We start from the raw sequence: 27,943 nt of genomic DNA on the forward strand, positions 1-27,943 counted from the left end.
ACTGGTATCAGTCCCGCATGGAAGAACATGCAGGCCTGAGCCTTAATTAGGAGCAATGAGAAACTGAGAAATGAGGTGGTGTTTCAAATGTCCACTCATCCAACTTTCGTGAATGTTTTCTAATCAGCTCGAAGTAAGAGCCTGTTTCTCTTCCCTGTTGTTATGTTTTGTAACATAGAAATAGAGAAGTGAGATGAAAACATAAAATAGTCTTGCTGGAAGGTTGCAACCTAGCACTGCTTTGTTTTGTAGAATTCAGAATGATAAAAGCAGAGAGAGACAAAGCAGGCTGCTCCCAGAGGTACAACTCACCCCACCTTGTTACTCTAGGCTCCCTGGCTGCAAACTGACTGCTGTGGTCACGCTTCCCTACAGAGGCTCCTGCCTGCAGGACCAGGAAACCCCTGAGCATTTAAATTGATAGCTTTACAATGTTAATAGTTTTCCATACACCACACCTGTGAGCCCAGTTTTCCAGGGCTTGCAGCATTCAGACACACACACATCCATGTAGCCCCAAGGATATTTTTAAAGCTATATAAGTTCTTATGAATGTATTTTTATTACAGTAGCACCCAGAAGTCCCAGCTGAGGGTATCTCTACACTCCAACTGAACTGCAATTGCGGGGAGAGGATTGAGCTTGGGTAGGCAAACCCACATTAGCTTTCATCTAGCTGGCATGGCGGCAAATAGCAGTGAGGACGTGGTGGCATGGACTTCTTCAGCATCAGCCGTACAAACCCCCCGCCACGCTCCGGGCTATGTACGTGTTTGCATTGCTAGCCCGGGCTGACACCCATGCCGCCATGTCTTCACCGCTATTCGTAGCCTTGCTAACTAGATTAAAGCTAATTTGGGTATGTCTACGTGGCACACCTTCCATTGCAGTGTAGGCCTGCCCTGAGATCATGGCCTCATTGTACTCGGGGCTGTACAGAGACATAGAGACAGTCCCTGCTCAAGAGACCTCACAGTCTAAATAGTCAGCAGAAGGGGACATGATTTACCCAAGAGCACGCGGTAGGTCAGTGGCAGAGGTAGGATTAGAACCCAGCACTCCTGGCTCCGCAGCCGGGCCAGTGCTCGAGCCACCCAGCCTCGATTTCCCCCTGCTGCCACCACTAGTGCTGATACACATCCAGTAAGAAAATTTAAGGTGCCCCCCACCGCCCAGGTGAAATTTGGCTTGCACAGTATTTCATCTCCCCACGCAAAATAACCCTGGCCTGTCAAAGCTGCAGATGCTCGTCCCCTCCCAACCCACCAGGGAGCAACCAGCTGCCACTTTAACAGACCTGATCGCATCTTGTTCTAATCCATACATCCAGCGTAGTTGTTGTGTTTGTTTTTCCTTAATTCCTATCGGCTCAGTTTCTCTCTCTCCACCTCCAGCTGCCCTCGCCTTTAATTCCCCCCTCCCTCCACTTTCCCTCTCTCCCCGATCTCCCTGTTCTTTATTTACAGCCACCTTCTCTCTAGCAAGGAGAGCCAGTTGGCAATTTCACACCTCAGGTTGGGCTAGGCGCCAAGGAGCAGCCGGCATGTCTAGCCAGGGACAACCAGGGAAGATGGGATGGAGAAGGCTAAAAAAGGAAGAGATTTAAACCCCCCCTCCATGCATACATGCAACTTTCTTTTTGCCTGCTCAATTTCAGCTTCTTTTATCCCTCCCTCCCTTTCCCCTGGTCAGTTTCACTAGGCTCTGTCCTCTGGGAGGAATTGAATCTATTGATGCTTCCTTAGGGGATGCTCCATAAAGAGCAGGGATCTGGAGAAAGGGCATTTTCTCTCCTTCCTCCCTTTTCCTGTTGCAGGGGAATGACACTTCTTTGAGAGCCGGGAAGGGGGGGTGCTAGGTATCTGTCCCTCCAGCTGGTGCCTTGCTTCTTGCTGAAGGTCTCTGTAACCTTTGCAAACTAGAGGGAGCTGTGCCTGCAAAAACCATAGGGCCAGGAGGAGGAGGCGAAAAACCCTTTGACGTATCAGGAGCAACGATTGCAAAGAGGCTTCCAGACCTTCCAGCCACCGATTTTTTTTTTTTATCTCCCGCCTTTCCCCAAATCATCCCAACAACCGCATCAAAACTATGACCGGCTTCCTGAAGCTGCAGCTCCTGCCATCCTTCCTCCCAAAAGTAGCCCGCAGGTCCCTGAAAACAAGAAACTGATGGATGCAAAAGGCTGAAAAGTCTCTTCCCACCCCAGCCCCCTTTTCTTTGTGCAGTTGCCTTGCAAAAAGCTACTGGTGGTATCTGGAGATCACTGTTGCAGTTGTTCAGGCTGTGTTGTGTTTGCAGTTACTTTCCTGGATCCTGTAAAGGAGACGAGCTCTCAGGGAAAGCATCATAACAACCCTCTCAAAATCTAACAAAGGAGAAGAAAGCTATAACTGGACTCTTCCAAGCTAGACTTTTGCTAAAGTTTTCCAGTCCTGCTTTTGTGAATGTCTCTTAAGAGGGAGGAGGTTTGATTTTTTTTTTTTTTTTTTTGGGTAAGATCTCTGCTTATTTGGGCTTTGGAATAAATCACTCTCTTCCCCCCCACCAGAAATAAAAACCGAATGATGGATGTGTGCCAATGTGTACTGGAGATTGTCTTGTTTGTCCAGGAATTGCGTGTGTGAGGGTTTGACGCTTCAGCAACCTTAACTGTAAACCAAGGAAGTTTCTGGTGGCGATGGGAAATAAATATATACACAGCTTCGTATCTGACAAGAAACGGTAGCTGGGAGGTGATTCCATTCCCTGGATATCTTAAAGGATTCTAACTGGATAGACAAAGACTTACGAGAACCGGTGGTTATATATTTATGTATTTAAGAGGAACTTTGTAAAGGCAGTTTTAAAATGGATATTAATGTGCCTGGCTAGTGTTTGAACGGGTGAGGTGTTCATTGTCTAGGGTTGTTTTTGTTTTTTAAATGTTTCTTTCCAGACCATAGAAAATTGTCTTTGCGGGATGCTCTATTGTTGCTTAGATCTGATCGTTCCATAATGAACTGGTAAATTTCTTTTCTCTCTCTTTCTTTCTCCTTTAAAAGCGCTAATGCTTTGTAAATGCTCAGTATCGCAAATCCGTTTTAGGGATTAAAACCGATCTCTTGGAAAGACACTCTGGAGCTTTCATTCGAGACAGGTTTTTGGCTGTGTGTGTCTATTTTTTGAAGCTTAGTGCAGGGGAGATTAATTTTTAAAAAAAAAAAAAGACTTTTTCTCCCCTCAATTGTCCATTGCATTTGAACTGGTAATAGAATGTGAAAACCTTCCGTGATCCAACCCCCACACAGAGATCTGGTTTGATGTAAGTATTTTATTTCATAAGGTCTATAGGATCTCCAGACAGGAGTGTGTTGCTTTTCATTTTGTGTTAAACACCTTTGAAACCCTCTTCTATTAAAGGGAGAGAGGAAATTTCATTTCCAACTCCTGGAGCAGCTCGCTCTGGGATAAGACATCAGTCTGAGACATAAACATTGGAGACCTCTCGATGCTCAGGGTCTCCTGAAAGGAAGATGAATGACACCCAATTTGGATTATAAATCATGGGGAGCCGCTAAGGCTTATCTGATGGCAGCTTGAGAATTCTTCCAAACCCACTTGTTCTGCCCAGAGAGGTCGGGGTTTTGTTGTCAGGCTGGAACAAATGGCCAAGTGGCTGAAAGATTACTTGAGTTTTGGGAGCAGGAGGTCTCCTCCACAGCCCCCGAAGCCCGACTACACAGAGAGTGAGATCTTAAAGGCTTACAGAGCACAGAAGAGCCTGGACTTTGAGGATCCCTATGAAGACAGCGACAATAAACTGGAGCCAGATCCCGGGGGCTCGGGATCCCCAAATATGGCAGCTGCTGGTGGCTGTGCGGAAGGGAAATACACCTCCCCAAAACACAGGCTTATCAAAGTGGAGTCCACTGACCTGAACAGGAGCAAAGCTCTGTTGGAGACGGCAGCTGAGGAGCTGAAAGGCAGGCAAGAGCAGGTAGGTGCTGGGAGCAAGGGGATTTACTGAGCTGGTGTCCTTCAGGGGTCTGATCACACTCAGGCCTCGCCCTCTCGGCCTGTGGTCACATCACATCCCTCATGCTAAGCAGGGCTGGGTCAGGTTGCTGCTTGGATGGGGATTTCCAAGGTGTTGCATGCAGGGGGATTCTATAACTGGTGCTCTTTGCTCTGAGTCAGGGCTCTTCTGGAAGTGGTAGGGCGTACTGCGCAGCAGGCGATGTCCAGCTGATCCTGAATGCTTTCTGTGAGAGCTGGTGTGTTCAGCCCAGCAGCCTGGCCAGAGGCCGACTTGGGTGAGGATGCGGGGCTTCCATGAATTCACCCCGATGTTTCAGTTAGATGCAGCATTGTTCGCTTCCCATCCTACAGTGCTTTGGGGTGAGCTATTACGACGAAACGGCTGCTGGTTGTGCCCCAGAGATGGCTGCATTTTGGCGGTGTGTGCAATTACGCCCAAGGGGAGAGTTTGCTGGGTATTGTGGGATATACCCATGAATTGGAGAAAGGAAGGAGGGAGGGGGAGAGAGGACCGCAGCCTGGGGCTCCATGGGCAGGGAAAGGTTTCAAGCGGCAGCCACGCTTTTCGGTTTGTTTCACCTTCTGGCAAGAAATGTGCAATAAATGATCCTTCCTGACAGCATCAGGGAAAGAGACGACTTTCTGATTTCATAGCTCTGGAGCTGAGGACTGGGGCCCAGGAGACCTAGAGTTGATTCCCAGCTCTCCCACCAATGCCCAGTGGGACCTTGTGCAAGTCCCTTCCCTTCTTTCAGGCCATGGTTTTCCATCTGTAACATGGGGCTAAAATGCCCCGTCCTTTGCTGCAGCCTGTCTGTCTCGTCTGGTTAGATTGTAAGCTTTTCAGGTCTCACTACGCATAGGTACAATGCCTAGTGCTATGAAGCCTGGTCTCATCTGGGGCGTCTCAGTCCTCCTGGAATACCGGTCATTATCAATGCTATGTAACACTTTCCCAATGGCATTTTCTGTATTTGTTCCTGTGACAGTCACTGAGCCTCGTCTCTCCAGCCCAGATCCAACCATGCTAGTCCTCCGGAGCTGCCCATGCAGAGAGCATGCTGAACTGCACGGGGAGGTGGGAGGGGGGCAGCTTTGGAGCGTCGCTCAGCGTATACCTGGGGTTGTCCAGCAATCACTCATTCTGGGCATGTCAGTGGTGCAGGAACAGCAGAGGGCTAAGTCTGTAACAGGCCTGGCTCAATAGGGGTTGCAACCTGCTGCACTCAGTGGTCCTCTTTGGAGCAGTGGATCCATGGGCGTATTATTCTGCTGCTGCTTAGGGGTAGCTGTGCCAATGCTTGCCCATTCAGATCGTGCCCATGGGCACTGATGCGGGGACACCTCTGCCCCGTTCACTGGACTCTGGACGCATCCTTTCCATTTTCCGTTGAACTGTGGGCGCTACTGTTCCATGAAGGAGATGGGGGACGCCATGGATACGTCTACCCTGCAGTCAGGAGGGGCGACGGTAGGATGTGTCGCGTACCCCAGTGAGCATAGCAGTGAAGTCATGGCAGCAGGGGCAGAAGCCCAGGTTAGCTGGTCGAGCGCATTCCGAAGGACCCGGGCGAGCTTGTACCCAGGAGTCTATATTTAGCGAGCGAGTGTGGACAAAACCAGCTTGCATATGTCTTGTGATTGCTGGGTAGACATAGGGTACAGAGGAGTGGGGAGGCAGGACTCAACAGGCTGGGAGTGCTGCCAAAGGAGAGATCAGCGCGCTGACCCCTCTGTCGGGGTCACAGATGATGGGGATGGGTCTGCAGTGGCTGTAACACGGGGCCGGTGCAGCAGGCGAGGGGTTCGTCAGCACGTCAGTGAGCTCATGGAGGAGGGTGTGAAATCTAGACCAAAGCGTGAAGCCGTTGGCAGGCTCAGCTCCATACGACTGCTGCTGGGATCACAGGTTCCTGCCCTCCTTAGCACCCCTGCTCTCAGCCTTATTAGCAGTGACGTGTGGCAGGCAGAGGTGCCGCTGGCCCAGAGGGATTTTTCACACCTCTCTCCACATGCAGCCCACGTGTCACCATAACCCCATCCCAGCATGCCCAGCGATCGCTAACGAGCCCCACTGTGGGAGAGGTCAGTGTCGCTGTCCCCCCAGGGGGAAGTGAGGCCCGGGGAGAGGGGACGCGACAGCGGCAGAGCTGGGATTAGAACCCCCGTCTCCCCACTCCTCCACTCTGCCTCCTCGTCATAATTAAAGCATCAGCCATAATTCTCATCTTCAGCCTCTGCCTTTGATGGTTAATTCATTGGTGACGATAAGGGGGTGACATTTAATACCGGGAGCGACGGTGCTTTGGGTGCCGAACTCCAGCCACCCCCTGCGAGAGGCCCGAGGATTTCTGCGCGAGATCAGGTGGAGGGGTGAGCTGGGAGGACGTTGTACCCGGTTTATGGATTCAGGCTGTCAACCACAGACTGCCAGCTCACCTAACCCACACCTGAATCATCCCTGTGACCCTGTAACGCGGCTGTTCTGCAGGAGGGCTTGGGCTTGACGGCAGCTGCAGGTTATGTCACAAGCCATTAGGAAGGTGAGCAACTCTACAGGCAGAAATAACCTAGCTCTGACCTTGACTGCATGAGAGTCTAACCATCCTGGGTAACCGTGCAGCCAAAGGCTGGTGGGGGAGGGGGGCTTAGGACTGCATTCCTTTAGTGGGTTACCCGGAGGAAGAAAGCCCCCGTTTCTTTTAGAGAGGTCGCTACTCTGCCGTAAGACTAGCACTGCCAAACTCAGCAGCAGCGTGGTCTAGTGGTGAGAGCAGTGAGCTAGCGCACCTGGACTCTGGTCCTGGCTCTGCCACTGCCCTGTTACGTGACCTCGGGCAAATCCCTTCCCTTCTGGGGCCCTATCCATCCTCTCTCTTTAGATCATAAGCGTTTCTGGGCAGGGGGTGTCTCTCACTATATGAACATGCAGTGCCCAGGGCAAGGGGGGCCCTGATCTCGGTTGGGATCGCTAGGCAGCACTGCAATAATATGATGTTTACTTGATAGTGCCTCGGTAAAGCGGGTACGTATTGTCACCCCCCCTGTGCTGATGGAGACGCTGCAGCTGGGGACGCGTGACTGCAGCATGTGTGGACGTCCCAGGGTAGGTCTACACTGCAGGCGGGGAGTGTGATCACAGCACGCATGGACATACCTGAGGCTCCGTTCTAGCGAGCTCAGGTACTAACAGCAGGGAAGCTGTGGCAGCAAACACTTCAGCACAGGCTCATCCCCCCCAGGGCGTACCCAGGTCCTGGCTGGGGGACATGTACAACCCCCCCCCCCCCCGAAGCTCACGCCGCCAGGGTTTCTTTGCTGTTGGTGTCTGACCTAGCTAGATCCCAGCTAGCGCTGGCATGTCCATGCCTGCTGTGATCACCCTCCCCGCCTGCAGTGTAGACCTACCCTGAGACTTGCCCACGATCAGTGCCTGAGCTAGGAAGAGGAGCCAGGAGTCAGAACGCCCTGTGTGTTGATCACTAGACCATGCCCCCTCTCAAAGAGCCTGGTCCTCCTCTCATTTACACCAGAATTTACTCTGGAGTGACTCTGATTACTGCTGGTTTACGCCAGAGTATATGAAAGGGGAAGTCAGGTCCTCTGTTCTCACCGTGATAATATCAAGCACATTTCTGCTCCCCCCTAAACTATTCCTTGACCTTGTTTGTAGTGTCCTAGGGGATGTTTTCGTTTCCCTTTTGAACTGGGCCACATGTTCCTCTCTGCTACTGATCACCTTGCGTTCAGAGATAGTCCCTGCTGGATGCTGGCCTTTGCTGGCCATACTTCTCACTAGGGGAGCTATCTTTCTTTAAATCTATGCGTGAAGTTGTTGCATACACACACCTTACATTTATACAGTGCCTTTCTTCCCAAAGCATGTTACATATGCAGGGAACGCTCACCCAGCACTGAAATGCAGCCACCTCTGGGGTGGAACGCGGTAACTGTTTTAACAGTGCACAGCAACACTGCACAGGGATGATTCATCCACTGCTGAAATGCAGCCAACTCTCAGGTGACCGGTGACAGCTGTTTAACAGTGCCTCTGCATAGGGCTCACTCACCCAGCCCCGAAATGCAGCCATCTCTGGGCTGGAACATGGCCGCTTTAAGAGCACACAGCAACACTGCACAATAGTTCAGGAGGTGAAAAAGAAGCCAGACAGTCATTTCCCCATCTGGAATTTGAGCAGGACACAGGGGCTAACGCCCTGCCCCTGGCAGAGAGCTCCCTGGGGTTGGTAATGAGTACAGCTGATCAGCAGCCCTGCCTGTTTTCCCACCCAGATCCCACCCAGGCCTCATGCTACTGGCGTGAGGTCTCAGCATGAGGGGCTGTGATCAGTTGGGCTAGTGCCCTTTCCTCACAGTAGCTGCAGGTGCCAGTTCGAGCCCGGCTGCCATTTCCTCTGTCTTCCCTGATGAGCATCAGCTTCTGCCAGCACCACGCGAATGCTGGGGTCCCCCACCGGCTGGCGAGCTCCCCCATCTCCGACCCTCCACCCGCGCCCTGCAAAGGGGCAGGAGTCCCCGTGCCAATCGGACCGCTCCCCCATCTCTGATCCCTGGCTGTCAGTCAGGCCTTGTCCCCCTGCTTGCCGCTCGCTGCCCCCGACAGCGTGTTAGACACGCTCAAACAGCCCGCGGAGGAAATGTTTTGAGAGCTGCAGGCAAATGAGACAGGCGCATGGCAATTGCCTCTCAGCCGCTCCTCGAAGCAATTACCCTGCTTCTCCCCTTTTGTGTCTGTGAATTGAGCGCTGAGAAATGAGGTGGATTGACAGCGCTGCGGGCCGATGTTTTCTTTACCCACAGAGCGGGTGCGCTCTGGGCTGTCACAGGACAAGACATGCCCGCGTACACACACAGACGCTCTCTGGCCAGCCTACGCGCCTCTACCCCCTGACCTAGAGGAGCGGGGAGAGCGGTCTCCATCCTGCTGAGACTGGCAGCCAAGGCAGCGCTAAATGCGTTCTGCCAGCTCTGAGATGGCCCTGAGACCAAATAACGCCCTGCACTGAGCAGCCACCGGATGGCAGCTTCTCTCAGGCCTCCCTGCCCCAGCCTGGATTCAGACCAGAACCCCAGAAGCGAAAGGCTCCAAAGCCACAAGGCCACACAGTCCCACTGATTTCATTGCTTTCTATTACCTCTCCACCCAGGGCGTAGCACTCCCTGTCTCTGCAGCTGTACGTCAGGCTCAGACTTGAGCTCGCTTGCTGCCTCTCTGCCTCCAGAGATGTGGGATCGGCTGTGACAAAGCTTAGGCCAGATCCTCAGTGGTATTTAGGAGCCTAATCTGGGTCTTAATGCCTTCCTTCTCCATCACACTCTGCAAAGATCTCCCAGCAAACCCATGGGAAGCATGTGAAAGGCAGGCTGGTGTCACTAGCCCTGTGTCACCGATGGGGAAACTGAGGCAGGGGCTTGCCCGAGATCATGCAGCGAATTGGTGTCAAAGCTGGAAGTAGGACTCAGGGCTTTCCAGGCTCACATCTCCTCTCCTTCTCTCTGCACTTTTCACCTGGCCTCTGATGAGATGAGCTTGCTGGTGTCCTCAGGTTTGGGCTGCTACCTGGCTCTGACTGGATTCCTAGTTTAACTCCTATGTCCATAGAGAAATCGTAGAATTGTAGGGCTGGAAGTGATCTCGTGAGCTCACCTAGTCCAGCCCCCTGCACTCAGGCAGGACCAAATAACCCTAGACCATCCCTGACAGGGGTTTGTCCAACCTGTTCTTTAAAACCCCAAATGATGGGGATTCAACAACCTCCCTTGGGACCCTGGTCCAGAGCTTAACTCCCCTGAGAGTTAGAAAGTTTTCCCTAATATCTAACCTAACTCTCCCTGTCTGCAGATTAAGCCCATTGCTTCTTGTCCCGCCTTCAGTGGTCCCGGAGAGCAATTGGTCACCATAGTCTTTATAACACCCTTGAGCATACTTAAAGGCTGTTTTAACATTTCCTCATCCATGTGGACGCAGTGAAGTCCCTTTGTCTCTTATTTTAATTCCCACCGATCTGGGTGCTGGGGGAGAGGGACTCCTGCTGGCAGGGCTGATCAGTGCCCTGGGCTGCTTCCCCGGGTTGCTCCTGCAGCTGGGATGTTTGGGTGCCGCTGGGCCTGGCCCTGCCTTTTCTGCGCTGAGTGTTGCCCCTCCTTGCCCGCAGGGCGATGCTGACAGCGAGTACTCTGACCCCTTCGATGCCCGCCAGGAGCAGCCAGGGGACACCAAGGAGCTGGTGCCGGAGAACAACGGCTACATGGAGCCCTATGACGCCCAGCGGGTGGTGGCAGGTGAGAGACACCAGGGCAGGAGCAGTCGCCAGGGGTGGGGCAGGACCCTGTGCTGCATGGAGCAGCTCCTAGCTGCGACTGCACGGGGGGACTGGGGCAGGGCTCTGTGACGCTGCTTCTCGCTCTCACTGAGGCACCTGTGCCCAAGGGGAAGGACAAGGCTGTTATCAACTCCCCTGCCTGGCTCGCTAGCCCCTTGGGTGAGTAGGAGGGCACCCAATGTACCCCCCCCCTGCACATGGGCACCTGGCACCCAATCTCCCCCCCGCACATGGGATCCTGGCACCCAGTGTACCCACCACACATGTGGGCACCGGGCACCCAGTGTACCCACCCATGCATGTGGGCACCTGCTGTGTGGCACCCAATCCCTCCAGGTATATGAGCATCTACTGCCACTCTCCCCACCCCCTCGCCTGCACATGGCCTCCTGCTGTCTGCCCGCCATGCCCTGGCACACGTCTATACACGGGCTCCTCGGCCCAGCCTTGGCCCTGCCCAACTAATCCCCTTTCGCTGGACTCCCAGATTTCCAGGGGAAAGGCGACTGGGAGGGCCGGCGGGGGAAGAAGTGCCTGCAGGGCCTGCAGCTTTACGACACCCCCTATGAGGAGCAGGAGCGAGATCCCGAGGGCGGCCCAGCCAGCCCGGCCCGCGAGAGCCGCCTGCCCCAAGATGACGAGCGGCCAGCGGACGAGTACGATCAGCCCTGGGAGTGGAAGAAAGACCACATCTCCCGGGCCTTCGCAGGTATGTCCCGCCCTGTTCCGCTGAGCCGGCAGAGCCCCCGGGAAGGGCCAGTCTCTGTGGGGAGGGGAGTGGCACAGTGCCAGAGACATGGGGCTCTGCTGGAGCCTGGGAGGGCATGGCTCTGGGGCTAAGCCTCAGGTGTGAAATCCCCAGGAAGCTCATTCTGCCTAGGCAGGTGGCTTCAGCTCCAGGCATTTCCTGTGCGGGGCCCTTTCCAGCGAGATCATGAGCCCTGGAATCCCTGCTGCTCTGCCTGAGCATCAAACCCCCCAGAGCACTTTCCAGTAGGCTCAGGGGGTTCACCCTAGAGTCCTTCGACTACAATCTCCTGGCCCCCATGGGGCTGTGTGTCCAGCTGATGCCCCAGGTGGGTTGCATGTCACTGGGGTTGCAGCTCCGTGGTCCTTTGGGATCCTCTAGGGTGAAAGGTGCCATCGGGATGTAATTGATTAACAAGAGCCAGTCATGGGAAGCAGCCCTGATGGTGCCAGAAAAGGGAGGGAGTGGCAGGGACCTGGTGCCCCGGCCTCCTGCCCTGCCCCGGCATAGCAGTGGGAGTTGGCACCAGAGGGAAAGGATGTGGCATTACTAATGGCACCTTCAGGGCCCATCAGGCCAGGGGCTCCAGTCCAGTCCCAGACCGGCTCTAAAGAGCCCTGCTGCAAAGAAGCCACAGGCCCGAACCTGCAGCCTCTGCAGTCTTCCCATTGGCTTCAGTGGCCTCTGAGTCCGGCCCAATGAGCCGAAGGAGCAAAGTAATGTAACTGGGAAATGGGATGCGGGGTTCCTCTGAGGCTCAGGTGGCAGGGATCAGGCACAGAGAGTGGGGCTGAGGGCAGAGTTTGGATCCAGAGCTCTGACGTTGTTTGCTTGGGTTCCAGACGCTCGGCGTCCCCCATCTTGATGGACGCGTGGGCAGACGGGCACTGGGGGACGCGGGCTGAAGCTAAGAGGAATCCAAGGAAGGGTCAGGCCTGACGGAGCTTCTCCCCACCAGGCTGGGTACAGGGCGGGGGTGGCATTTGTGGGGCAGGAGTTCACCCTCCTTTGGCCCTGGACCAATGATACTGGCTAGAGATGGGTGCAGTGTCCTCCAGGTACCCAGGTGTGGGGCCCAAGGCTGCTGCTGGGTTGATGAGACTATGGCTCACTGGCAGCGGAGGGTGGAACCAGCAAGGGGGACTCAGTGCTCCGCTGAGCCGGGGTCGGGGAGACTGTGGCCCAACCAGGAGCAGCCTGCCACCTCTCCCTCCCCGTGTAATGCATTTTTCCCCCCCACCCAAGCAGTGCAGTTCGAAAACCCCGACTGGGAACGCCCCTCCTCCCTGAACAAAGAGCGCCGTCAGCCACCAAAGCACCTGACGGCAGGCCCCAAGCACAGCCGATCGCACAGCCCGGAGCGCAGTCCCCCCATGGCCGAACGCGTGGACCCCTCGCTGCCACTGGAGAAGCAGGTGTAAGTCCCAGGGGCGGGCAAGCCTGGCAGCTGGATGGGCACCAGCATCCTTTAGATCCATGGTTCCCTGCCTGCTCCGGATGCCCTGATGGCAGGCCACACAGGGCGGGAGCTGAGGCTGTACCATGCCCCCAAGCCAGCCATGCTGGGTGCAGCTGTGGCCAGAGCTCTGAGCCCATAATGTATTCGTCCCAAGATGCACTGGGGCAAGGCGTGCGTACGGGTCATTGGTCAGAACACAGCGCTGAGCTCGGGAGCTTTGAGCCACGAGCACCGTCACATGCCACGGAAACTGTTACAGACCTCGGGACCCTGGAGGAAATCTGGGAGTTTGACCTCTCTCCTCCCAGAGGATGGTTTGCAATCGCCCCACAATGCACCACAGTTCGGGGCACCACTGGGCATTCTGGGATCCGTGCCCAGAAGACACTGCTGCTGCCACGGCCAGGGCCCACAGGGGGTAAGTATTTAAGTCATTCCAGAGTGCCCCGTGCGGACAGGCCTGGCTTGCGTCTCCTGCAGCCCAGCTGATTGCAGCAACAGGCCCCGCCTTCAGTCACCCTATGTCTTGGGTGGTCACTCACACCAGGGCAAAGGTTCTGGTAGCGTGTTGCTCCCACTCTCCACCGGTGTAAAAGACATCATGAGGTCCAGGGGGGTGGAGAAGAAGCTTGAGGGGTGGGATGGGAACAGGAGGTTGTGCTCTTGCCATGATAACACAGACCTTGCCTGAAGCGTGGCCAACCCCAAGCATTCAAAATTCCTGAGTCAGGCCCCCAAAAACCAAGAGATGGCCTTGAACAATCCTGGGATTAAAAACATTGTGGAGAGGAGGTTCTTTCAATTTACCTTCCTGGTTCTGAGCTTTCAGGGTGCTCTTGGGTTGTGTTTTCAGGATTTTCTCTGCAACTAGGAGAGCTAGATGCCCACTTAATCTTTTAAAGGAAAGCTGAGATTCTCCTGTATTCACCTGACTCCAGTAGCTGGGGATTTGAGAAAAGGCAGGCAACTAAAAGAAGATGTGTGAGGAGGGAGGTTCTGGAGCAGCCTCCCAATAGGAGGAGTGGGGGAAACCAACCTCACTTGTTTGAAGATAGACCTTGCTAGGTTTATGGCCGAAATGACACAATGGTGTTGCCTGGGTAGCAGGGGACTGGCCCAAAGACCCAGGAGCTCCCGTCTAGCCCTGTGTTCTACGTTCCTAAAAGCAGCAGGTATCGCAAGGCTGATGGTGAAATTGGGAGCACTGGGAGCTCTGTGTCTGTCGCTGTGTGACCCTCTCCTCTCCCCCCACCCCAGGTGGTACCATGGCTCCATCAGCAGAGCGGACGCCGAGACCCTGCTGACTCTGTGCAAAGAAGGCAGCTACCTGGTGCGGAACAGTGAAACCAGCCACCACGACTACTCCCTGTCACTCAGGTGAGACGCCCACTCGCTGTCTTTCCCAGCCTCTGCGGAGAGCTGCTGGGTCGGGGAATTGTCTGCAGCGGGGGTGCTCGCGCCCTGCAGCTCTATGACCCAGCCACCTGGAGCTTCCCAGGTGGGCGGTCATTAATTAAACTGGCAGCCCCACCAGGGGGAGCTGTTAGCCCTGTTGCAAAGATGGGGAAACTGAGGCACGGAGCAGGGAAGGTCTGGTCCCCAGTGGTGAGATATTGGCAGACTTGGGTATAGAACCCAGGAGGTCTGACTCCCAGGAGGGTTAAGCACAAATTGGTAGCTAACTCCCATACACTCCTTGAAAGTCCCAGGCTAGACTACACTACAAGGTCCAAGCGTAAAACCCAGGAGTCCTGATTCCCACTCCCCCTGCTCTAACCACTAGACTCCCCCTTTCTCTCCCTCTCTCTCTCACTTCCCAGGGCTCCCATGACACCTCTCTCTGCAGGTCGGAGCGAGGGCTCATGCCCACGGTACGTGCGTGGGAGAGAAAGCATCTCTCTGAATCCCTGTGTAGTGCAGGGAGCCGGTGTGTCATTGCCTGTGACCTGCTGTCACCTCCAAGGGGTGTGGGGGGGAGGTGTGTGGGGGGGGTGGAGGGGAGAAGCTGGTTGCGTGGCCTGGGAGGAGATGGAGACACGGGCTGCAGAAACTGACGTGGCTCGACAGTATCGGAGGAGAGCAGCGGAGCGGTGGCATCAATACACTTCACTTCTTCCAGGCGTCGGATGCCTCGCAGGCCGCGGGGGGCTGGTGGGGGGTGGCCAGGTGCTGTGCTCACTACATTCCTGCCCCACTCCCTGGCACTGGGGAGCCAGAGCTCCTGGGACACATGGTGCGTTGTGTTGGGGCATCTCGACTCCTGGCGCCAAGGGGGTTGATGTAGGTGACGTGACGGGGGCATTGAGGGGTGGTAACATGGTGTCGTCAGTCACTGCCCCGAGTGCCAGAGCCCACCGAACAGGGGGACGTCTCTGCTCTCCGGCCCTGTGGAGCCAGCCCTGGTCGTGCCCTATGGACGTGACCTTCTCCTGGAGGCTTTTGTTTGTTTTAAACCTGCTGCCTTTTAATTTCGTTGGGTGACCCCTGGTTCTTGTGTTATGTGAAGGAGCAAATAACACTTATTCACACTTATTCACACCTCTAACACTTATTCACACCTATTCATTTTCTCCACACCATTCGTGATCTTACAGACCTCTGTCACCGGGGTTCTCAACCTGTTCCGTGCTCAAGCCCCCTCAGCATGCTCTAAAAATGCCAGGGCCCAGTGGGCATGGCCGGGGGTGGGGGGGAACTCGGGGCTCCGGGCCGGGGGGGACCCTTGGGCATAGGCATAGTTTTACTTCTGTTTGCGGGGGCCAGGGCTGGCGGAGCTGGAACCAGTTCCGCACTGCGGGGGCCAGGGAGGGAGCGCCACCTCCACCCCCTGACTCCCGGGGGAGGGGTGACCGGATGTCCCGATTTTATAGGGACAGTCTCGATATTTGGGGCTTTGTCTTATATAGGCACCTATTACCCCCCTGCCCCTTGTCCCGATTTTTCACACTTGCTGTCTGGTCACCCTAGTGGGGGGATGCAACCAAAAAATATAACTCAAAGCGGGGGACTCAGTTAAAAAGTTTGAAAACCGCTCAGGATGCAGGCAGGAGAGGGGGGGTAGCTCAGGGTGCAGGCAGGGGTAGCTAGGGGCTGGGTGCAGACCCCTGGTTGAGAACCACGGCTCTATCCTGTCCCCCATTAGTTGTCTCTTTTCCAAATGGAACAGTCCCAGTCTTTTCAATCTCTCCTCCTACAAGAAGCTGTTCCATCCCCATCATCCATCTCTGAACCTTTTCCAATTCCAATAGATCTTTTCTGAGATGGGACGACCAGATCTGCACGCAGTATTCAAGGTGTGGATGTACCATGAATTCATATAGCGGCATTATAATACATTCTGTCTTATTACCTATCCCTTTCCTAATGGTCCAAATATTCTGATCGCTTTTTTGACTGTCGCTGCACGTTGAGTGGATGTTTTCAGAGACTCCAAGTTCGCTTTCTTGATGGGTAACAGCTAATTTAGACCCCATCATTTTGTATGTGTAGCTGGGATTATATTTTGCCAGGTGCATTACTTTGCGTTTATCACCATTGAATTTCATCTGCCATTGTAAAAAGAAAAGGAGGACTTGTGGCACCTTAGAGACTAACCAATTTATTTGAGCATAAGCTTTCGTGAGCTACAGCTCACTTGAAATCTGCCATTGTGTTGCCCAGTCACCCAGTTTTGCGAGATCCCTTTGTAACTCTTCACAGTCTGATTTGGTCTTAACTACCCTGAATAATTTTGTATCATCTGCAAATTTTGCCACCTCCCTGTTTACCCCTTTTTCCAGATCATTGATGAATATGTTGAACAGCCCAGGGCCCAGGACAGACCCCTGGGGGACACCACCATTTACCTCTCTCCATTCTGAAACTGACCATTTATTCCTACCCTTTGTTTCTTGCCTTTAAACCAGTTACTGATCCATGAGAGGACCTTCCCTCTTACCCCATGGCTGCTTAACGATGGGCGAGTGGGTTTGTGCAGGAGGATGAGAGACCAGACTCTTGTTCCCAGCTCCTAGGTCAATGTGTGATCTGCTGGGTTAGCATAGCGGAGGGCTGGGCTCCCTTGTCCTGGGAGAAGGCTCTTGTTCCCAGCTCCAGGAGGGGAGTGGGGTCCAGTGGTCAGAGCAGGGGCCTGGGAATCAACATCTTGTAAGCTTAGGCCCTTAAGCTTCCCTCCTGGGGTGGGTAAGTTTTAAAGTCATTCCTGGCTGTCAAGGGCTTGGAGAGCCTTGGATGGGGGAGGAGCAAGAGGCCCGTTCTCCTCTCCCCAGGATCCTCCAGGCCCTTCCCCCGGCTCATGGGCACAATCTCCCCCGACAAGTAGCTCCCCGTGAACTCTCTGCCTGGAACATCTGCTTCTTATTAGCGGTCGGCAAGCACATCAAAGGGCCAGGCCGGCAGGCGCTTTGTCGGCTGTCTGTGCACAGAATGAGCCACACGGCCTGGGGAGCAGCCGGCATGAATATTTCATTGGGTTAATCGCAGCAGCATGCTCTGATCCCCGGGCCCCGCTCCCCCCGCCGCACGCTTTGAAATATTTATCCCCGCACAGGGATGGGAGCTGGGGTTGGCTCTATCTCTGCACGGTGTCTCCGAGGTAGCCCCCAGCCTGGCTCCGGAGAGCAGAGCAGCCCCTCTCCTGGCTGGCTTGGATCACGCAATCTGCCAGGGTGCTCAGGGATTCCTCAACCAGCAACATTCCTGCGCTGGGATCCGCCGGCCTGGAGATATTGCAGGACCCTGCTCCGATCCCCAGACAAAGCGGCCAGGTGTTGCTCCTGGGTTCTGTAGCTGGGACTGGTTTGCTGGGACGGTGAGTGAGTGGCTTCCGCTTCTCCGGGGCCTCAGATTCCACCACTGTGCAATGAGGAGGATACTATCATGGCAAATCACATGGCCTCCAGTGACTGCTGAGTACTGTGGCTACTTGGCAGCAGCTGGGCTAGAACTCGGAGCCTCCTGCTCCAAAAACCACCAGCTGTTGCTGTTTCAGATAAGGGAGAATCCCCAGCAACAGCTAACAGTATAGGCCTTATGACACACAGCTGAGCAGCTCTGCTTAGCATGACCATATCTCCCTCTAGTGGCTGACCGCAGCAAAGACAAGAGCTCAGGGCCAATGGGATTACTCCTGTGGCTCCAATGCGAGGGGATGCCCGTTGCTAATGATCTTTCCCCTTTGCCTCCATCCACAGGAGCAGCCAGGGCTTCATGCACATGAAGTTCACCAGGACCAGGGAGAGCAAGTATGTGCTGGGCCAGAACAGCGCCCCCTTCGAGAGCATCCCCGAGGTCATCCACTACTACACGGCGCGGGAGCTACCCATCAAAGGGGCCGAGCAACTCTCATTGCTGTACCCCGTCGCCGTGCAGACCCTCTGACGCGGGGGGGACGCTGGATGCTTGCTGACCGCGCAGGACAGGGGCTGCTCCCGCCCTGCCCGCCCCCAGAAGCACTGGCTCAAGGATGGGGCTGAAGGAGGAAGGGCTGGTCCGGAGCCTGCAGATGGGGAGGCCCCAGCCCAGCCCCCAGGGGCGAATGGGGTGGCACTTTGCGTGACCTGCCGTTTCAGCATAGGGGAGTCATGCTCCGAAGCAGCTATAGCAAGTCGCTCTGCCTGTAATGCTGCATCCAGCACCCTCCTGCTGTCCCAGCCCCTGCGTCCTGCTCTGGGGGGGTGGCCTTTGTCCTGGTAGGTCCTACACATGGAAGGGGTTAGCCCAGGGTCATCCCTTCTAGCCACATCTGGGAGCTCCTGCTTCGGGGCTGTTTGTCCCGGAGATTGTCCTGCTGTCCTTTTCCCTTCCCTTTCCCCTCCGCCCCCAGCTTGGTCTCTCCTCCTCCGGGATGCTGCTGGCCCCAAGGTCCTGCTGGGCCCTGCCCCTGAAAATCTCCTCTGCCCTTCTCTGGGGGGGGCTGTATCCCAGAGCCCCCCAGCCCATCCTGCTCGGAGAGACACTCCCAAGTTACTTCCCTCGCCTCCAGGCCTGTTTGAGCCCAGGCTTCCCCTTCCCTTGTGCAGCCCTGGGAGCTGCCAGTGTGGGGGAGGGGGTTTCCGAGCATGTCCCATCCTGGACAGTCCCCACCGTCCTGCCCTGGGAGGGACACGCCCGCCGCCCCCGGGAAGGCTCTGAGCACAATAACATGTAGAGACAGTAGGTTCATGTAACTGCCCTCCCGTGTCCTACCCCCGGTGTCATCTCGCCTGAGCCAGCTCCCCCCACCACTGCCCCGGCCCCCTGAGCCAGGTGGGCCCCCTCCCCCTCCAACCCGTTTCCCCCGGCGTGTGTGTGCGGGTCCGTCGCGCCGTGTGTGCTCTGTGCTGCCGTGGCAAATAGGTTTCCATTAAACGCCGTAGTCCAGACTCGGCCCCCGCCCGCCCGTCCGTCCGTCTGTCTCTGCCTGGCTGGGCAGGGGTCCCACCGGGGCCCCAGGGCTCCGTGCATTACTCACCAGGGGACGACGGGGCGAGAGCAGAGCTGGCCCCAGGGCTAGAGGGGCTTGGAGATCCGAGCCCAGAGAGAGCAGGTGACTTGCCAAAGCACCTCGTGATTCAGGAGCGAAAGCCCCATTTGCACCTAACTCCTTTGGGTGCCCTCGGGAGCTGGACTCAGTTTGGAGGAGGGGAGTTTCCCCTCCCCAGACCCCATTGGTGGGTCACCCCGTCCCCTCGATCCAGTGGACACAGCTCTTCCTGGAGAGCAGGGGGTCAGCCCGAAGGGGCCTTCCAGCCTCCTTTCCCCCAAGGGCGGCTCCCCTGCTGGGAGCTGAGTCTCCTCCCTCGGGCCCGGGTCTGGTAGCTGGGAGAGTTTCCTGGCCCCGCTTAACTGACCAAGCGCCAGCTAAATTAGCACCTGCAGCCGCAGTGCCACCTCCTGGGACGTGGCCACCCCCAGGACGTGAGGGGGGCAGCTCTCCCCCTCCTCAGCTCCTTCGGCACCTGTCTCCTTCCTGCCCTGGGGTGGGGGGGACTTGTGGCTCCCTGGCCCATTCAGCCCTGGGCCTCTGCCCACAAGCGCCAGTTAATGCCCATGGTGGCGGTGGCTCTTCTGATCTGGGCTGGTCCCCCCAGCTCTCCAAGTAGCCCTCCATGGGGAACGGCCAACCTAGGCTGGATTGGGGCTGGGGGCCTAGTGGGGAAGATGGCCTCCTGCTGCCTGTTTTAGCCTTGCCCCACTCCCAGCCCCCCGGCCCACTCCCCCAGCCACTGGAGGGGTTAGAGCCCTCGCTGGGCCTGGGCAACAGGCCTAACCTGGCACCCCATTAGTAGGGCAGAGGGGCCATGATCTGATGTGGGGGTGGGTGGGGAGAAATGGGCCCAGCGCCGACATGATGGGCCTGGCCCAGCCCCCCCAGAGCAGGCGGTGTCCAGGCAGAGGCGATACACGGCTCAGGGGGATGTGGTGGAGAGACCCCCGCACTGAGGGCTCGGCAGCTGCCATTCCTGATGGAGCAGGAGTGGGGTGACCAGATGTCCTGATTTAATAGGGACAGTCCCGGTATTTGGGGATTTTTCTTATCTAGGTGCCTATTACCCCCACACACACTCTGTCCTGATATTTCATATTTGCTATCTGGTCACCCTCGGCGTGGGGGAAGCCTCCGGGACACAGACGGAGCGAGAGAGACGCCAAGGGCTCTGCTCAGCCAGCGGGTCCTCCCCGGCCCTTCCCGCCACGCCACTCGGGGTGCCTGCACCTTGCAGGCTCTCACCAATCGCCGGCTCTGGGCAGCCCCCTTCCCCCACACCTGGACAGGCGGACACATGGCTGGGTGGACACCGGGGCGCCCACCCGCAGTCGAGCCAACGCACGGCGCTGTATGAGGGGGTGACAGGCTGACTGCAGGACACCCGTACGCATGGGCACGGATGCACGTCGGTGACGCTGGCTAACGGGCTGCAGGTGAGTCCCCCGGCCCGGCCCCGGGGCGAACCCCGCCCGCCAGCTCCTAGCCCAGGGGACTGGCCCCTGCCCTGCTCTGCAGCCGCACCCCCTGCCTCATGCCCTCCAGCCGCGTGCCCGGCGGGGGCAGCGTTCTGCTGTGAGTCCAGACGTGCTGCACATGGGGGGGGTCTGATTAATTCATAGATGGGGGGGCACCCAGCGCCCTTCCCATCAGCCGTGTGTGTGTGTGGGGGGGGTCTGATTAATTCATAGATGGGGGGGCACCCAGCGCCCTTCCCATCAGCCGTGTGTGTGTGTGTGGGGGGGTCTGATTAATTCATAGACGGGGGGGCACCCAGCGCCCTTCCCATCAGCCGTGTGTGTGGGGGGGCATAAGCTGCTGCCTCCCCTTTTCTTAGCGTCTGACTTTGTCTCCCTTCACGTCCATCCGCCTGCCGCTGCCCGTTTCTCGTTTCTCGTTTCTCATCCTCGTCAGGTCCGGCCCCTTGTCCCGGCTCCATCCCAGCCCCGGCTCCTGGAGGACACCTGTCGCCATAGAAACAGGGGCAGCCCGCCAATCGCAGCTCCTGTCACTTCAAGGTGAAAGATGCCTGGCGCAGAACAATGGCAGCCGGGCGGCCTGGCTCCCTCCACTGTGCCCTGAAAGCATCTGGTTTCTCTCCATGCTTACGCGCCCTCCCTCAGCTGGGGGGCGCGGAATAAACTGGCCCCGATCCGGCACCGGAGCGATGCATCCGCCACTTCTGGACGACTCTCAAATCCCCCAAACACAACAATGGGCCAGGCCCAGCCAACCTCCAGCCCGGCTTTGGGCACAGCCGGGCACAGGTGACCGTGCCACCAAGAGAGGCACCAACAGCCTTGATCAACCTGTGCCAGGCACACAAAACCCTCCTCCCGAGTTGACAGCGGGGCAGGGATTGGCAGGCCCCAGGCCAGCACCCTGCACTACCATGCTGAAAGCTTTGGCTATTCTTAGTACCGTTGTGGCCTCAGTCATGGAGCAAAGAGCCTCTAATTTAAGAAGCATGGGGTGGGGGGGGGAGAGAGAAGGGGTGGGGGGACATCAGAGCATTATGTGTGGGAGGGTAGCTGCATTGTAGGATGAGATGTAGCCCTGGGAGGCAGGACACCTGGGCTCTCGTCCCATCTCACCCCCGCGGAATCACCTTGTGGGCCATGGCGGCCTCTCTATGCCTCAGTTTCCCTACTGGTAGCATGGGCTGCTGACGAGTCAGATCTAAGGGTATAAAGCGCTCCAGACTGGAGCTGGCTGATGTTTATTTCATGAAGAAAAATGGCTTTTGGTCCAACCCTGACATTTTGAACCAGAAATCGACACCGTTTAAAAACCTGCCTCGCTGTGAAAATGTCCTGTCCAGTGAAACAAAAAAATGTTTATTTCTAGCTGACCACAGACATCATATTTTCATCGTTTCGGTTCATGTCCCGCCCCTTTCTCGCCCAAACCAGCGCGGTCCCGTGGGTGGGCTCAGGGCTGGGATGTGGGTTCTGCTGCGGCAAAGCCCTTAGCCTGTCTGGGCCATAGTTCCCCAACTGTAAAACGGGAACCTTCCCTTCCTGACAGGGGCCAAGGGTGTGAGACGCTCAGGCCCAGAGCCCAAAGGGATTGAGATCAATGGATGTGTGGACCCTAAATATTTGGAAGAGCCAGGCCTCAGACACTGCAGTGCTGGTGGCCGGAGACATACCTACCGCAGCGACCCAGGTGTCCCAAGATAACAGCTCCCAAGGGCCATTTGTTTCCTTTTCACACAAAAAGGAACATTTCTGGGAGGAAAATATCTTTTCAACCGCCCCCCCCCGAGAAAATGGGGGTTTCTTTTGAATGCTTGCAATGGGGTGGACCTAGAGAGCAGCTGTCAGTGCGTGAGAGACGAGCACCCAGATTGGGGGGGGCGGGGGACGGGGAGGGCTCAGCGGAGGAGCCCACCGCACCAGAGATGGGGTGGGGGGGAGGGGTGCAGAGCTTGATTCCCTGCCCTGTCGAGTGTTTCCCATCACCACACATTGCCGACCCACGTTTCCTGCCTTGAGCGTTTGCAGAACTAAAGCAGGCCAGGAAGGTGGCGGAGGGGCCGAGACACACTGTGGGGCAGGATCCTGGTGCATTCAGGGTCAGGAGATAGAAGAGGAAGAAGGAAAGGGGGAGGCGGGGGTTCGATACTTACACCGCAGCTGCCGCCCCTGCCTGCCATTCTGTCTGCAGAGCGAGGGGCAGGATGCCCTGGGGTGTGTCCGGGGTGTCTCAGCGGATGCTGTATACAATGCATCCCAGAGCTGTCCCCGGTGTGTGGGGCAGGGGGCGGGCAGCAAGCCCTGCAGACTGCCTGGGAGCTGTGGTTGCATCTCAACCTGTCTTCTGCAAGGGCTTGGAATATTTGGGGTCAGGAAGGAATTTTCCTCCAGGTCAGATTGGACGAGGCCCTGGGGGTTTTTCACCTTCCTCTGCAGTGTGGGGCCCGGGTCACTTGCTGGAGGATTCTCTGCTCCTTGAAGCGTTTAAACCACGATTTGAGGACTTCAGTAGCTCAGACATAGGGGAGAGGTTTTTCGCAGGAGTGGGTGGGTGAGATTCCGTGGCCTGCGTTGTGCAGGAGGTCAGACTAGATGATCATAATGGTCCCTTCTGACCTTAGTATCTATGAATCTGTGATCATGCCAAACTCGGCAGAGCTCCTCTCCTTACGCAAGACTGGGTGTCCCTGCAGCCTGCAATGGGGCAGTGGTCACCCCACGAGGCCGTCTGAGTCATGGCGCTCCAGAGCCTGCAAGGCTGGGCACACGGGAGTCTGGGTCCAAGGGGCCAGCACCGGAGAGGGGGGACTCTGGGATCCAGACTGGGCCATGGTTCTGGGATCAGGGCTGTGGGTGGCTGCCAGGCCTGTGGTGCTGCGATCTGGGATGTGGTGTCGCGGCTTTGGGATCGGCACAGCGGCATCATGTGTCCAGGACCCAGGCCACAGGTCTGGCTCTGTATCTCGGGGTCCCCGTACCCCACAGGGGGAGACTCTGATCTGACCTCATGCCACTTTTGTGTGACCTGGCACTGCCTGCAGCTCCCCACATTCCCCAGGAAGGGCAAGTTGCTGCCCTTGCAGATGGGGGGGCCCATGCGCCCCTGCTTTCAGCAGCAGGCCCCAGAGGGCCCATCCCCTAACCCCTGGAGTGACAGGTCAGAGGGGTCAGTTAAGGCCAGTTTGGGGGAATTGAATGAAATCAGATCAGCCTCCCCGTCTGCAGCTACCCCCCCTCCTCTTGCGATTGCAATGCAGCCAGACACCCCTGCCCCATCTTGCCCTGTTCCCCTTTATTACCTCCACTGAGCCGCACGATGCCCAGCCCGTGGACCCCTCTGGGGGAGCCGTTTGTCGGCTAATTGGAGCTGAAATGCAGTCAGCAGGCATCAGCGTGAGCGCTGGGTATTTTTAGTAAGTGCCCCACTTGTGGGGCTGTGGGAGCCCTGCCGGCTGATTCATTATTAAGCCGACATGTTCTGGCACTTCCCGGGGCTGAATTATTGATGGCGCTCAGGGCCTCAGCTGTCTGTAACAATTAGCCATCCCTGGCTAGGGAGGGGCGCACGGCTCTGAAAGCTCTGGCCTCTGCTCCCCCTGCCTTCCTTTCCTCCACCCCCTTGCTCCATCTTCCCCTCTCCCCGAGTACGTCTCCCCCCAGGATCTCAAAACACTCAGAGCTAGGAGGACTCTGGCTCTGCACACGAGTTGCATTGTGGTGACCAGCCTTGTTTTAGAGAAGGGGAAAGTGAGGCACGCTGAGGTCAACTGATTTGCCCAAGGTCGTGTGGCTGAGCAGGGAACAGAACCCAGGAGTCCTGATTCTCCATCCAGCTGCTCTAAATAGCTCTTCCCCCCACGAGGGTGGGTACAGAACCTCATCTCCCACTGGGATTTGGGGTCAGCGGTGTCTGGCTTGGCTGGATGAGTGATGGTGATGAGCTAGACCGTGAAAGCCAAGCAGCAGCGCAGGGGCTGGCTCAGAGGCTCCCACATCTGGAGCTCATGCACTCGATCGCTAGCTAGTTCACACCAGCCCGCGGCGCTGGGACTGGACGCTGTCGCCTTCCCAGCTGGAAACACGGGCCTCCCCCTCTGAGCGCAAGGAGAAGCTCCCTTTGCTCCTAACAGTCGTAGTAGGGCCCTTATCTGTGCCGTGGTCACTAGGGGTGAAAGAAATATTTGCCCAAAGCTTGGAATCAGAAGAGCAGCCGCCAGGCTCAGCCAAGCCGGGCACAGGATGATTAGCTGGAGGCTGACAGCTGGCACGGGGAGGGGGGCGGGGGGCTGGGGAGCAAGACCTGGAATGCAGCAGCCAGGGGCGGCTCCCCAGCAGTGCCAATCCCCAGCAGTTCATTAGCTGGATGCATGTGGGGGTGGCAATCTCATTTGTAACCTGCTTGGGGTGGGGAAGAGTCCCCTTTCTCCACACCCCCCCCAACACCCCCTCCTGTGCCCGGTGCCATCCCACGCACCAGCGGCCGGGGAAGCCGGTTGTGCCCTGATCGGTAACAAAGAGATGCAGCCCCTTTGCAGAGGAGAAATTACAGGAGCTTTTTCCATAGCACAAAGGGATTCTCCATCTCTCCCCCGGGGATTAAAGCCACTAAGGAGCAGCTGGTCTAATCAACGTTGTCAGGGAAGGAGCCAGCGCAGCAGAATGAAAAACTACCCAGATCCTGCTATTGAATCTCCTTTCTGTGGTGCTGGGGCAGGGGGCCGACGGGTGCTGGAGACTGACTCGGGAGGGGGTGGGGGGGATATGCCCAGAGGCCCCTTCCCCCCACTTGGGACTGGTATAGATTCTGCTCCTGCAAGGCTTCTGGGGAAGGGGGTCGTGGGGAGTGGAGGGGATTCTGGGACCATTGTAACCGGGGCAGCTGTTGGATCGCTAGGTCCTGTTCTGTCCCCTCCCAATGCTGGACCCCCCCCCCACCCCAGCTGCCAGGCTCTGTGCACGCTGCCGGCCCCTTTTCCCCAGTGCTGGTTGCCGAGCTGGGGGCCTGCCTGGCTAAGATGCTTGATCTTGCTGGGGGCAAGTTGACTCCATCCACTCCAGTGGAGTTTCTGCTCCCCCTCCGGGCATAACGGGAGTGAGTGGAGTGAGCCCTGCCATCCTCCTGGATCTGCGCTCAGGGAGCAGTGGACAGCCTGGGAAAGGCCCAGCGGGAGTGAGGAGGCAGCTTTGCCCCCTGCTCTGGTTTATGGTTCAGGGCCCCGCTCTGCCTACATCCAGAGCCCCTCGAGGTCTGCGGGAGCCTTTCTGTGGGCAACACATCAGATCATGGGCAAGGTGGGCAGTGGTCACTCCTCTCTCTGCACTGCCCACGTCCAGCCCCGGGAGACAGGACTCCTGGGTTCCATTCCCTGCCATAGTTTGGACTAGTGGCCTGTGCAGGGAACTAGCAGCCTGGACTCCAGGGTTCTGGTCCCACCGCTGAGAGGGTGTATGGGCTAGATCAACCTCTGGATTGTGACCCATAATTGGGCCACCAGAATGTGTCAAAGGGTCACTGGGCTCGGCTCCCTGCTTAGGGGTTGTGACCTGGTTCACAGGGGTGCAGTGCTGCTCAGGTTTGGCCCAGTTGCCCTCCATCTGAGAGGGGTCTGGCCAGGACTGAAGCCGGGAGGGTGCTGTTGGTATCATATTCTGTAGGTAACGTACCCTGCAGCCAGGTTCCACCCTGTCCTGCCCACAATGTACCCATCCCCCAGAGCCAGGCAACTCCCACTCTGTCATACCCCTCATCCTGGACCCCAGATTTTCTTCCATTGCATCCCCAGGACCCCAAATCCCCCCATCCCCTTCACTTTCTCCCCTATCAGCTGTGTGTTTTTGGGGAGCTATCAGCTCGCTGCCTCTCCCATCGACCCCTCTGCCCCCATATCCTTCCCCTAGCCCCCGCACTGCATACACACATTCCTCTGCCCCCCAATTCTTTCCCCAGTCCCCCCAAACCCCTAAATCCTTCCTCGCTACACCCCCAAGCCCCTGATCTCCCCACTTCGCCTCCAAGCCCCCAGATCCCCTGACCCCTTACCCTCTGCCCCCATAGGCCATGTGAGGGGGGCTGTATGTTTTGGGGGATTGTCTTGGTCACCCAGGTGCTGAGGTGGGTTCCCCAGCTGCTCACAATCTTAGCTCCAAGCAGCTCCCTCTGGATCCCTGTGGGGGAGGCATCAGGTCAAGGGATGTCTTGGGGGTTCTCTGGGTTTCCCCCCCAGACCATCTGTGTTTAAAAATGAGTCCTGAGCCCCGAAAGGTTGCAAACCCAGAGCAAGAGGGGTGGAAGTCAGGACTCCTGGGTTCCATTTGCAGCTCCGCGGCGCCAGCCAAATCACTCTGGCCTAAAGCGGCCACTGATTTGGGGTGCTTGAGTGTGGCTGCCTGGCCTGCGGACGCCTGGGGCTCTGGTCTCCAGAGGTGCCGAACTCCCCCACGCTGTGGCAAAGGCGGGTCAGGCCCAGTGGATCACACCGAGCTTGGGCCTGTGGCTCTTTGCTGGAACCGCTCGAGGGCAAGAACCCTGACCTGGGCACCACCCTGGGAAATACGCCGGCTGGAACAGCCCCACGCTGGGCCCCGTGGCTGCAGGGGGCCTCCCCCATCAGCGCTGCTCTGAAGGAGACAACCCGGCGACAGGCTTGGCAGCGGGGGGGGGGGGGGCGCTCTGTCCCCGGGGCGCGACCCGGCGTGTCAGGAACGCCGGTTATCAGCCTGGCAGAGCGGCGCGATAAGGGCACAGACCCGCCGGCTGCATTGTCTCGCCTGTCTGCAGCTGGGCCACTCATTCACCCGCCGCCTCCCCCCAGCTACGTGTGGCACAAGCCTGTAATGAAGTTTCCCAATTAATTACTGCCATTAGGAATCCAATTAGTGTCTCAGAACCGCTGGCAGGCAGGGGGAGAGCCGGGGGAGGGGGGGGCTTGGCAGAATGCAGAAAACCGGCGTGGAATTGTTGCCATTGCTCATCCCCTGCCTGCACCCCGGCTTGTGGCCTGCCCAGGGCGGCAGGGGCCAGGCCTGGATACTGCTCTGCCCACTCTGGGGCAGCACCTAGAGAAGGGGGTGGGGGGGGGAACCTTATCTGTGTGGCTCATGTGGGTCAGATCACATTGCACAGGCATGTCTGCCTGTGCGAGGCTGCGGCCGCATGCCCCGTGCTCACCTGGCACGCAGCGTCTGCAATCAGGGCCATGCCCGGCTGCGGCCTCGCCTGGCACCCCTCTCAGCAGATCTACAGCGTTCGATCACGCCCGACAGCCAGACAAAGGTACCCACCCGGCTCGCACCCGCAGGGCTGGGCACCCCCGTGTGCCTACACTGTACTCAATCACAGTGAGCACTGCAGCACACAAGAGTCAGTCGCACCTAGAATCAAATCCGTGTGCACCCATAACATCCATTCACACCTGGACTCACACCCATGTA

The 27,943-nt window shown here is 57.2% G+C and overlaps 1 protein-coding gene across 5 annotated transcripts; it reads left to right on the forward strand.

Moving 5' to 3' along the window:
- Positions 1-1,674: 1,674 nt before the first annotated feature.
- Positions 1,675-20,745, forward strand: SHD (Src homology 2 domain containing transforming protein D). Of its 5 annotated transcripts, XM_073324022.1 has the most exons (8): positions 1,675-3,301; positions 3,400-3,976; positions 10,194-10,320; positions 10,849-11,070; positions 12,355-12,526; positions 13,826-13,945; positions 14,389-14,439; positions 17,761-20,745. In XM_073324022.1, exons 2-8 carry the CDS (start codon positions 3,644-3,646, stop codon positions 17,945-17,947), a joined length of 1,212 nt encoding a protein of 403 aa, XP_073180123.1. In that variant the 5' UTR covers positions 1,675-3,301; positions 3,400-3,643; the 3' UTR covers positions 17,948-20,745. The 5 variants fall into 5 exon arrangements, with proteins under 5 accessions (XP_073180123.1, XP_073180122.1, XP_073180125.1 ...); XM_073324021.1 differs by having other exon boundaries at positions 1,675-3,976; XM_073324024.1 differs by having other exon boundaries at positions 1,676-3,976; positions 12,358-12,526; positions 17,761-20,744.
- Positions 20,746-27,943: the final 7,198 nt, after the last annotated feature.

This window comes from Lepidochelys kempii, chromosome 25, assembly GCF_965140265.1.
Source record: "Lepidochelys kempii isolate rLepKem1 chromosome 25, rLepKem1.hap2, whole genome shotgun sequence".
Taxonomy (NCBI): Eukaryota; Metazoa; Chordata; order Testudines; family Cheloniidae; genus Lepidochelys; species Lepidochelys kempii.